Raw genomic sequence first — 12,049 nt, 5'->3', positions numbered from 1 at the left:
ATCCAGTATTTTATTGCCTCTTGATTAATTAGATGGAGATGAGCGCCATTATTCTCCATTATTTTTCCTGAACTCATCTTGTTTCCAACACCAGAGGACTAATAATAAGGTCATCAAGAAAGAAATAGATCCTGAGCATCCCTCTGAGGATTATTTCGAACCAGTAGCTCCAGAATTCCAAGGAAAAGAAGCCATCAGGTAATCACACTTACAGCAACATACGGGTGCAAGGCAAACGAATTAGTGACCAACAGCAACCAGGTGAGCCTGGACAAAATATTGAAGAAGAAATTTGTCTTTGTGAATGTTACTTTGAACTCTTCCATGTGTCCACCAATGTCTCCTGATTGCTCCTTGAAAGGAAAATTCTCTTTGCTTCGCTCCATATAATGTTACCACATCACCCTCCATCTTGTCTCCCTCCTTATTTCTGTGTTGATTGCCCTTTTCCCAGGTGCTCTCGCCTTTATAACCGATGAGCACTTCCTCTTTCCCTAGCCACCTGTTAGCTATACACATCTGAAAGTAGAGAGGAACTCATGCAGAGTTCAACCAGAATCAGTATCTTGGGGCTACATAAAATATCTATTTTTTATTCACAACTGACTCCCTCTCACCTATAACACCCCTCCCAATTTTTCCTTCTCTGGGGGCATTTGTATGCACAACTATCCATTCCTATAACTTTAGCTCATTCATGCAACATTCCCAGGACATAGGCAGGATGTCTGCCCCAAACAAATGGCTGTCTCTGAAATCCAAAAACAACTGGCTGCTCCTAAATGGAAGTTTCTTTATTAAAATAAAGCATAAAAACCCCATTTCAGTGGGTGACCCCCTGTGCGAAGAAAGGCAGAGATAAAATACACTGTCAAATTCAACACCTTTTAAGCCTTTCTTTTTTATATTTCCTGACTCTTTGGTTAAACCCCACCACCACCACCCCCACTGCCAGCATCCTGGTTGAATAAATGTCCTTACCTTTATTTTGATTCATGCTCAGAGAAAAGAGTGGCTAAATTCTGTTTCCCTTTGAATTTGAAGATGCACTGTAATGAGCTTACGTAGTCATGACATCTCTAATCTGTTGAGCCTGGTTCCTGCCTTGTCCTGCAGTAGTTTCCTTTGGGATTCTAATGTGATTCATATTGGTAATCATTCATTTAGAGAGGTGTGTGTGTGTGTGCACATGTGTGTGAGATTCAGATGAAACCTTTAGATGTGGGAGCCTAACGCTCAGGGAAAAGGATAGGGTCAACATTAGGTTGGTGTTGAAAGCACGAGAATCAATAAGATAACCCATCAAGAGGGTCTAGAATGAGAAGACCAGAATGTACATGGAGAACCATGTGGAAGACCAAGATGATGTGTTTGGCAAAAAAAGAGGAAACAGAGAAGGGATATTTAGAAAGGAAGGAAACCAGTAAGTCGAATGTTACCTTGAATGTAGACACTTTCAACAAGGACAGCGTCACCAATAGTGACTGATCATCCCATAAGTAAGGAATAGAAAAGTCTTTGTTGCATTTGGTGCTTTAGGAGGCCACCAATGATTTCAGCATGAAGAGGTTTACTACAGTAATGGACTCAGAAGCCAGAGTGATTGAGGAGAAAGGGAGAACGTGGATATGGCAAGTTTATATTCTTATTTTGAAAAATGTTTGAAAATAAGGGGAGGAGAGAAATCTGATTGTATCCAAAGCAGAATTACAGGCCAAAGAAAAGCTATCAGAGAGGAAACTATAGAAAATGCAGGTGACCAAAAAGAAAGAAAGAAAGAAAATGCAGGTGACAGAGTGTCTGATTAATGAGCAAGTTTGGAGGGAATGGGAAGGGATGGGAGGTGATAGTTAAAGTGCAGATAAATGAGCTGATCTTGTACAGAGTAGAAAACACCAAATATTCTAAGGCTAGAGGAAGAAAGTGAGAACAATTCCAAAGTGTTCTGCTTCTCTAAGCAAAACACTAAACATTTAATTGTAACTTTCCAAAGAGACTTATTTTCTCTCTCAGGGGAAATGATTAATCAAAAATGTCTTTGTCTTTCTAGTAGACTAGTTATGCCATCCCTTATTTCACGTGAAAAGGTTGATGCATCTGTCACTTTAACTGGGGTTGTTTCTGATGCCTACTATCTCCGTGTTGGCTGAGTAAACACCACTTCTGTCATTTCAGAATCAGAAATGTTAAAAAAGAATATACAGGAAAGTCTGGGAAAATGGAAGCATTGAAAGGTAAGGACAAACATTTCATTGTTTCGTCAACTTCTTTATTATAAAAAATGGAGAAAATTCCATGTGAAAAATTTGTAAATGTAGATAAGCAAAACAGAGAAAAAAAACAATACAAAAAATCTAACTCCACCCCTTGGAGATAAACCGTGATTAAGAGCTGGCTATAAAATCCTTCTGGATGTTTCATGGATCTATTAATTTACAGGAATGGGGTCACGCAATGAAAAGTGTGATTTCACTTTGTTTTTAAAGATGAGTTTGCTAAAAACCATATTGTATTTTATTTGCACTATGAGGAAAGAACATCTAGACTTAAAATTGATCATTTTTTATACCAGCCAGGGAATCTACATAGTTTCTATATACTGGTGAGATTAACTAAAACAAGATGAGTAACACCACAGACCATGAATTAAATTTCACAAGTCACTATCCCTGGGGCAAGCACAGTTATAATTTTGAGCCAACCAATGTATCTGATACTAAATTCTAACAAATACAGTTTTCTATAACAAACAGCTAAGTAAGCATCCAAGTTAGTGGCTACATTTCATAGATGTAGTGGCTACATAGTGGCTACATTGCTTTTATTAATAATGTTTTCTAGGGGGGCGCCTGGGTGGCTCAGTCATTAAGCGTCTGCCTTCGGCTCAGGTCATGATCCCAGGGTCCTGGATCGAGCCCCGCATCGGGCTCCCTGCTCAGCAGGAAGCCTGCTTCTCCCTCTCCCACTCCCCCTGCTTGTGTTCCCTCTCTCGCTGTGTCTCTGTCAAATAAATAAAATCTTTAAAAAAAAAAATAATAATGTTTTTTAGGAAGAATGTAATTGATTTTTACAAGAGATGGAAGCCTTAAAACTTTCCAAAGAAGATCCATAGACCTGCCCTAAGGTTGTGAGTTGTCCGTCCAGTGTGTGTGCATTGCATTTATTTTCTAGCAGATAGTGTCCCTTAACTCGATCTTATTTATTCCTCTGAGATCATTTCTCACTTTGAGAGTTTCCTGTACCTGTGTCAGCAAATTTATTCTCACCCCAAGTTTGTCCCATCCAATGCCATCTAGATCTGTGGTTTTTCTTTCTTCAATTTTAGCCAAGGATATATGGAAGTAGTTTTTAAATTTGTCATTTCAATTTCCAGAGCTCATTATGAACTACTTTTGTACTCATCAATAACCATGAACTACTTTTCACATCTAGACATCTTCAAAAACAAATTTAAAAATGAAAAGTGATGTCCGTGCATGGAAAACTATATGAAATCACCAACTACAGCTGCTCTTTGGGAAGTAAATGGGGAGCTGTGCTCTCTGCACCTTCCCCCCATGCTGCTAGTTCCCGTAGCAATTCTGGAACACCTTTGGGGACACCCACTGAAGTCCTTACCTATAGTCCATCTTTCAGTGGTTAAATAGGATTCTATTGTATGGCTACCTCAGTTTCCTTACCCATGTACAAAATGTGGCTTGTTTCCAATTTTTCACTATCATAAAAAAAACTCTGCAATGAGCCTCTTGTTCAATATTTGTAAATATTATTATTTCCTGAATATAAATTTCTAAAAGCAGATTATGCAAAGGGATTATATTTTTAAGCTTCTTCTTCATATTTCAAATCATTTCCCTTCAAGCTTATAAGAATTTATACACTTGTGGGAATAGCAATATTTAAAAACAACAACAATAATAATAGCAACAAACACTTAAAGTTTATCGAGTACTTAGTGTGTGCTGGCAACTATAATAAGTGATTAACATAAACTTTTTTTCATTTAATCCTATGAGATACATAGTATCTCTCCCATTTTGCAGGTGAAGAAACTGAGGCTTATATTTCTTTTTTTTCTAGTTAATATGGATCAGTTCCAAGATAGATATCATCAGTTTTCTCTTACCCTGGAAAACACCATTTTTTTCCATTTAAAAACAGTAAATGTAAAATTGGTTGAGGTATTTGATTAGTTGTCCCACTATTATTTATTAATTAATTCATCTTTTTGATGAATTTAAAATTAATCTTTATTTTTTATGTTTACTTTGCACCATCTTAGGCTTCTTTTGTCTTCCATCAGTCAGTGTATCCTGGAGTAGTAACATTATTTTAATTACGATATTTTACTCCACTGGTTACTGTATTACTAACATATTATTTTAATTATATGTATTACTAACATATTATTTCAATTATTATAGTTCTCCAACTTTTTTTTAAGATTTTATTTATTTGAGAGAGAGAGAGTGAGCGAGCGAGAAGGGGGGTCAGAGGCAGAGGGAGAAGCAGACTCCCCGTTGAGCAGTGAGCCCGACACGGGGTTTGATCCCAAGACCCTGGGATCATGACCTGGGCCAAAGGCAGAGGCCCAACCAACTGAGCCACCCAGGCTCCCCCATTCTCCAATATATTTTAATACAATGTAGTCAAGACTAATATCTTGCTATTATTTAACTTTTCTTAATTATTTGAGCTTATTTTTCCAATTTTTTAAGAATCTTTTAGTCAAATTATAAGTGAGAATTTTAATGGATTGGATTATAATAGGAAGAATTTTCTCTTTAGATGTAATTACTATTACCAGCACATTTAATAGCTGAGTAAAGTGAATCTTGTAGTGTTTAGTTTATCCAAGATCATCCAGATAGAAAATGGATGAACTGGAATTCATCCCAGTTGTTAATTAATTTCAATAATGTTTGAAAGTAGGACACGTAATTTAATTGAAGGAACCTGATCTCTTAGATATAACGTATTATAAAATTCTTAAGAATTTCCTCCAACAACTTTTCATAACAGAGTTTGGTTTTCACTTGGTGGTAAAGAAAACAAACAAAAAATAGTAAAGGATTCTTAGATAAATGATTTTTTTCCTACTGACCTGTAAATGCAAAAGGTTTGTAATAAACGAATAGAAAATTTATAACGGGAAAATATACATTTTTGGTGAATATATTTTAAAAGGTAATTAATGCCATGAAAAATGTTTATCATTTAACATTTGAAAATGTAAGCTAGAAAAGGATGGAGTATGATCAAAATCCATATAGATATATATATTTACATGTTATTATATGCACATGCATATACACTGGAAGTAAGTGTATTACAATGTTAATATTTGAAATTATAGTTAAGTTTTTCTTAAGTGGTTGTATTTATTTCACAAATATTCTACAGTAACCATGTTATTTTAGCAGCCAGGAAAATATTGGATATTATACGTTTTAAACTATTTAAATGCTTGAGAATATACAACTAAAATAAATTTTTTGTTCTACTTTTAGAACCAGCTTTTTCTAACGCCCTCTTATTTATAATGTTAATATTTTATTTTAAAAACAGACTTGCTCCTTGACATATATGAAGGCCAAATCACAGCAATTCTGGGTCATAGTGGAGCTGGCAAATCTTCATTGCTAAACATCCTTAATGGGTTGTCTGTTCCAACAGAAGGTGAGCAAAAAGAAACTTCTCAAAGGCAAGATGTCCAGAGGTCATATGTTGCCTTTCTTCTTTTAAGGTTAAATTGCTTAAGAGAAAATGACATTTCTTTATCTAACATTGTTTACCAGACTATAGGATTTTGAATATACTTTATATTTCCCAAGTTTTTATGAAAATCATTAGCCTTATTTCATTGCTATGTGATATTCCAGAGAAAATATATACCACCCGGAACATATATTTATGTTAAGATTAATTTGTAGTTGTTAACAAATTGTGAAGTCATTATTTTAGATATTTGTGAATATATGCCAACATTTTCCTGAATAGGATCTCGAAGCATTAATAAAATGTATTATCTTGCCAATGTTAAATTATTTTTAACTTCTATTTTTAGGATCAGTTACCATCTATAATAAAAATCTCTCTGAAATGCAAGACTTGGAGGAAATCAGAAAGATAACTGGTGTTTGTCCTCAATTCAATGTTCAATTTGACATACTCACTGTGAAGGAAAACCTCAGGCTGTTTGCTAAAATAAAAGGGATTCAGCCAAAGGAAGTAGAACAAGAGGTAAATGGGCATGCTTGGATTAGCAAGTTAAGTTTGCCAAGTTAGAATTTGCCTTAGTGATTTACCTGCCCTGTTATGAATAGAATTTAGGCAGTGAGGTCCTATAAAAAAGATCTGCTGTAACAGACAGTTCAAATTGTATAGCATACATTGTCTTGGATTTTAAGTTTTGTGTATTTTCTTGCATAGGTACAAAGAATTTTATTAGAATTGGACATAGAAAACATTCAGGATAACCTTGCTAAACATTTAAGTGAAGGACAGAAAAGAAAGCTGACCTTTGGGATTGCCATTTTAGGAGATCCTCAGGTAAGTGAGATTCTGCATGCGTGGAAAGCAGATTTAGTAAAAAGTCAAGCTCTTCTTTTACCACTAAAAGTAGTAGAGATCTCATTGTAATGTATCAAGAGAGACTCTGCTGTTAAACTATGGGTATAAGTATATTGGACCTAAATGGTTGGATAGTTATTATTTAGTTTATTACTGTTATCCATGCTACCATGTGAGAAGAGTTAATGTGGGAGAGATATATTTTATACATTATCATCCTCTGTAGATTTTGCTATTAGATGAACCGACTGCTGGGTTGGATCCCTTTTCAAGGCATCGAGTTTGGAGTTTCCTCAAGGAACACAAAGCAGGCCGTGTGATCCTCTTGAGTACCAATCTCATGGATGAGGCTGACGTCCTGGCTGGTAATTGTTCATTTTATCTCAGTTTTATAATAAAGAATTTGGGAAATGTGTATTTCTAGGACAAGCACCATGCTCCCATGACCTTCATGTGTGCTCCATTCCATAGCAGTCCAGGGAATGACAAGTCTAACCCCCTCTAGAATTCCTCACTGACTGTGCATTTGCTAGATTGTAACCTCTAATAAAAAACTGTAAGGATTTTTCAGCTTTCAATTAATTTAAACATTGGAATCAATATATATCTGGGTGAAAACTATCCACTTATTCTTTAGCATACGGAGTGGAAAATGTGGCAATGTAATTTCTGGGTTGGTTTTTTTGTTTTGTTTTTTTTTCAAGAATTGTTGGAGGGCACAAAAATAGACTGGAACTCATAAGTTCATTTTAAATGCATCAACTTTAATGTGTATTTCAAATTTTTAAATGTATGTTAGATACACTTATTTCCTGTAGAGCACTTCTCCTTTGGAAATCTGAGCATTGGCTCCTCACCTATATTTTCTAGAGAGGGAAGAAATGACTCCCATCATCCTTTCTTTCTTGCTTCTTTTTAATCAGATAGAAAAGTGATCATGTCCAGTGGGAGACTGAAGTGTTCAGGGTCTTCTGTCTTTTTGAAGAGAAAATGGGGTCTTGGATATCACTTAAGGTAAAGACTTTGGGGATAGATTGGATATATACATATATATATGTACACACATATACATAGATATATGCTTTCTTTTTTTAAAAGAAGATTTTATTTGTTTATTTGAGAGAGAGAAAAAAAGTGCACGAGCAGGGATGGGGGGCAGGGAGGAGCAGAGGAAGAGGGAGAAGCAGGCTCCCACTGATCAGGGAGCTGGATGTGGGGTTCCTGGATCCCAGGACCCCAGGATCACAACCTGAGCAGAAGGCAGATGCTTAACCAACTGAGGCACCCAGGCACCCCATATAAATGTTTTCAGTACTGGTATATCAAAAAGGCAGACAATTATGAGGGACAGTTGGCCTTATGCTTCATTTTTGCCAAACTATTGGCTAGTGTTTCCCAAATGTTTTTCCTGCCTCCTTGTATCTTTATTAATGCTAATGATAAGCAGAATCAACAGGGCTACTTCATGGACCACTTTCCAGGTAGCTCCTCTGTGTATCCTAAATCTCTCTCTTCTTCCCACCCTCCATTTCCCTCAGCTGATCCATACAATCCTGTAACATATTTTCATTCTTTCATTGGGCACAAAATCAAATAATTTCAGAAGCTAGTATCAGAAGTGGGAGAGAGTTAAGAGCACCCTATCTAACAAAGTGTGTCCAGGTGAAAAGAATTTTATAAAACCCAAACCAAAAACTCTATAGCCAAACAAAACATGCATGTAGGCCAAACTTCCCTATGAGTCATTAATTCCTGATAGCTACACAATCTGGTGTAATTATTTTCCCTAAGCAGTTTCTTCTGCCTGATGTTCATGCCTTGCTCTGTTTATCTTCCTACTTGAAATATAGTTTCACTTACAGCATGCATTTGTTTTTATATTTTTAATTGTTCTGAATTTAAACACCTCCTCTGTAGAGATCATAGGATTTTTCAAACTGATGGCATTATTATTATTATTACTTCTGTTGTTGTTATTTACTCATTTCGTTTGTTCTCTAAAGCCAAGTAAAGTAGTACTCAAAGGCTAGGTATTCAGTAAAAGCCCTTCTTTTGTGATAGCAGTAGAGAAAATACAAATCAATGACCTTTTCTTTTAAATATTAGTTTGTACAGAAATGAAGTATGTGATCCAGAAAAAATAACATCCTTCATTAATCATTACATCCCTGATGCTAAATTAAAAACAGAAAACAAAGAAAAGCTTGTGTATACTTTGCCCATGGAAAGGACAAATAAATTTCCAGGTAACTTAAATATGATTACAATGGAATGAAATTTGGGAACAAGTGTTCACCACATTATTACAGCTTTCATTATTTAATGGATTTGAATTTTGTATTAGGTTGGGTTCCCTAAAAAGCAGAACTTGAAATGAGGACTTTAGCGCACTTTGGTAATTGATGCCTAGAAACACCAGGAGGGAATGGGGACATGAGAGTGGGAAGCGAAGGAGGCTAGGGGAAGTTTGCATTATTGAGCAGGTGGTTGCAATACGAAATTGAGATGTAATACCATTGGAATAAATAAGTGAATAAGTGAGCAAGGGGCTCAGAGTTATGTCACAAGAGGGGTGAGAAAGCTGGGGTATTTATTTGCCACTCCCTACCCTTCATTGTTTAAGAGATGCTTTCAGGAGCATTAATTTTCTAACCCATATGACTTGTGCTCAACAGGAACTTAGCATACTTCACAGCCCAGAACAAAATGCCTTCAGGCAGGTGTTAATAAACAGATTTACTGTGTGTGAGTGAGTACAGAAGGGATGGGGATAGCCTCAAGTTGTCTGCTGTAGGTTCCCTTTTATATTTTAATTTAATTGTGTATATATTTATTTTGCAGGAAAAAAAAAACATAGTTTATTTATTCTACAAAAGTATTCACCATAGGTCCCCAGTCTGCTGAGTAGCATTCCCAACCTAGGATTTGTTGGATAAGTAATTCTAATAATAGCTAACCCTTGGTACAATGTTTATTATGAGTCAGGCGCTGTTCCTAATAGTTTCATTTATATCAACTCATTTAGTCCTACAACTATTCTATGAAGTAGGTGCTATAGTCTTCCCTGTCTTGCAAATGAGGAAATATATCTGTCTTTTTTAATTTAAAAAGCTTCCTTTTTATCTAAATATTTAGTTTGTTAAAGGTTTAACTCTCTGCAGGCCTGATTTAAAGAGGCTCATTTTGGATGATTCTTTTTTTTTAAGATTTCATTTATTTATTTGACGGTAAGAGACACAGCTAGAGAGGGAACCCAAGCAGGGGGGGAGCTGGAGAGGGAGGAGCAGGCTCCCCACTGAGCCTGACACGGGCCTCAATCCCAGGATTCTGGGATCATGACCTGAGCCAAAGGCAGATGCTTAACAACTGAGCCACCCAGGTGCCCCAAGGATGATTCAATCTTATTAAGCAAATACTCAGGAATTCAGATTTAGTCTCACCCCCAAATAAGGCAGCTCTCTGTGTCCTCGTAGGAGCTGCCAGATGGTGTTCTCAAGTCCATAGGCTATACTGTGTTATTCTGTCCAATGAGATACAACTAGCCTTCTTTTTTTGGTTAGGGAAGGAGAATAGTGAGTTATATGCTGATAGTACTATGAGAACATGTCACACCAGAGTCCCTGGTGTTGATGTTTTGGTCCATGGCAGCCTCTTTATGCTGACCATAAGCCTCTGCAAGTCCAATGGCATTCTTATGTCCTGTAGGAAATATGGAAGATAATAATAAATGTTTATTGGGAACCTATTATGTAAAAGGCACTGCTTGAGACACTAGTGATACAGAGTTAAATAAGACATCTGAGTCCCTACCCTCATGGAGGGTGCATTCCATTGGGTGGGGAGAAGTGGACACACACAATAAGCCAAGGTATATTACAATTGCAATAATAAACAAGGTGATAGGGTTTAGAGAGAAAACTAATGTCAGGTTGGGGTTTATATAGAGTGCCAGAAGTACAAAAGAAGAAAACGATCAAAAGCATTCCAAACAGGGGGGAAAGAGATGTCTGGAGTGCAGTGAGTGTGGGAGGAGATTGGCAAGTGGGGGTGGGTAAGGTTGTAGGGATAGATAGAGGTCCACCCATACAGAGCTTTAGAAGCTGTCATGTGGTGTTTGAATTTTATCTTAAATGCACTGAGAAACCACTGAAAGTCATTAAATGGGGGATTGATGTGATGTGACTTATATTTTCATTCTCTGGCTATAAAAGAGCACTCTGGGTACAGAAGAAGAGTAGACGCTGGGATACCAGCCATGTGACCATTTCAGACTTACGGGTGAAAGATGATCATTATGCTACCATGGTGCCAAGTGAAAGGTGGATGAAAATGGCTGGATTTGAAACATATCTTGAGATAAAGCCAAAGAACCTGACTGTTGGCCAATCTGTGGAGCACGAGGAGAAGTGAAAAATCCAGAGGGACTTCTAGAATTTTGGCTTGAATCACCTGGTGGAAGATGGTGTCATTTGTTATAAAATGATGAGAGACAGTTGGGTAGGATGGAGAAGAAGGAATTAATGTTCTGTTTTAGAAATATTTGCTTTGAGATGCTTTTAGACTTCAAAGTGGAGATGTCAAGCAGCTAAGTACACAGTTGGTTATAGGATATTGGAAATCAGAGAACACTCAAAGTGAGAATTGAACTTGGGAATCATTTGCATGGGGATGGATTTAATGCAAAGGGATTGGATTTGAGTGTAGGGAAAGAGAAGGTGATCCAGGACTGAGCCCTCAGGAGAAAGTAGAGGAAGAGTCAGAGAATGGTGGAAATCAAGAGCCCCCCATGAACTTGAAGGAAAAACAAAAGAACATATATGTTTTTATTAACTCAAGGGAGACAATGTTTGTAGAAGGACAAAGTAGTCAACAGTTTTCAATGTCCCTGAATGAGAGAGAGAGAGAGTTAAAAGAATTTTTAAAAAGCTCTTGTCCATTGAATTTAAAATGTGGAATCATTGATGACCTTGTAAGAACAGTTTCTGTGGAGGGATAGGGATAGCATTTGGATTTGTGGGGGTTCAGTTGAATAGGATGTGACAAATTAAAGGTGGTAAAGTAGACAAATCTTTGAGCCCTGGGTGCATGTGTGTAGCAGTGGGCCAGTGGTAGGAGGAGATTGGGTTTTTGTTGTTGTTACTTGTTTTTGTTTAATGGGTTAACTTACAGCATTTTGCCTGCTGTTTGGGATGGCCCAATACATGTAGGAGAAATTGATGATACAAGCCAGAGAAGGGCAGGAGATTACTTTAGGAAGTCCTCGAGATGCCTGAATGGGATGGAATTCAGAACACAAATCAAAGAGGTAGCCTTTGGTGGGAGCAGCTCTAAGTCTTCCACCTGTACAGAACCAAAACCCAGAATATGGGTAGAAATAAACGTTCATTTGTGTGGGGGTGAGAAGATGATGTTCTTTCTTTTTTTTTTTAAGATTTTATTTATTTGACAGAGAGAGACACAGCGAGAGAGGGAACAC

General features: G+C 36.9%; 1 protein-coding gene across 1 annotated transcript in view; it reads left to right on the top strand.

The window, feature by feature from the left end:
* ABCA6 (ATP binding cassette subfamily A member 6) overlaps positions 1-12,049 on the top strand; it is a 64,313-nt gene that overhangs the window by 16,873 nt on the left and 35,391 nt on the right. The window contains exons 10-17 of the mRNA XM_078066010.1: positions 33-198; positions 2,176-2,234; positions 5,569-5,679; positions 6,068-6,243; positions 6,433-6,552; positions 6,800-6,938; positions 7,497-7,587; positions 8,680-8,819. Coding sequence (XP_077922136.1) covers positions 33-198; positions 2,176-2,234; positions 5,569-5,679; positions 6,068-6,243; positions 6,433-6,552; positions 6,800-6,938; positions 7,497-7,587; positions 8,680-8,819 — 1,002 coding nt within the window. The remainder of the gene's footprint in view (positions 1-32; positions 199-2,175; positions 2,235-5,568; positions 5,680-6,067; positions 6,244-6,432; positions 6,553-6,799; positions 6,939-7,496; positions 7,588-8,679; positions 8,820-12,049) is intronic.

This window comes from Halichoerus grypus, chromosome 2 (assembly GCF_964656455.1).
Source record: "Halichoerus grypus chromosome 2, mHalGry1.hap1.1, whole genome shotgun sequence".
Taxonomy (NCBI): Eukaryota; Metazoa; Chordata; class Mammalia; order Carnivora; family Phocidae; genus Halichoerus; species Halichoerus grypus.
Note: the sequence above shows the minus strand (reverse complement) of the source record. Positions and strands in the feature narration are given on the sequence as shown.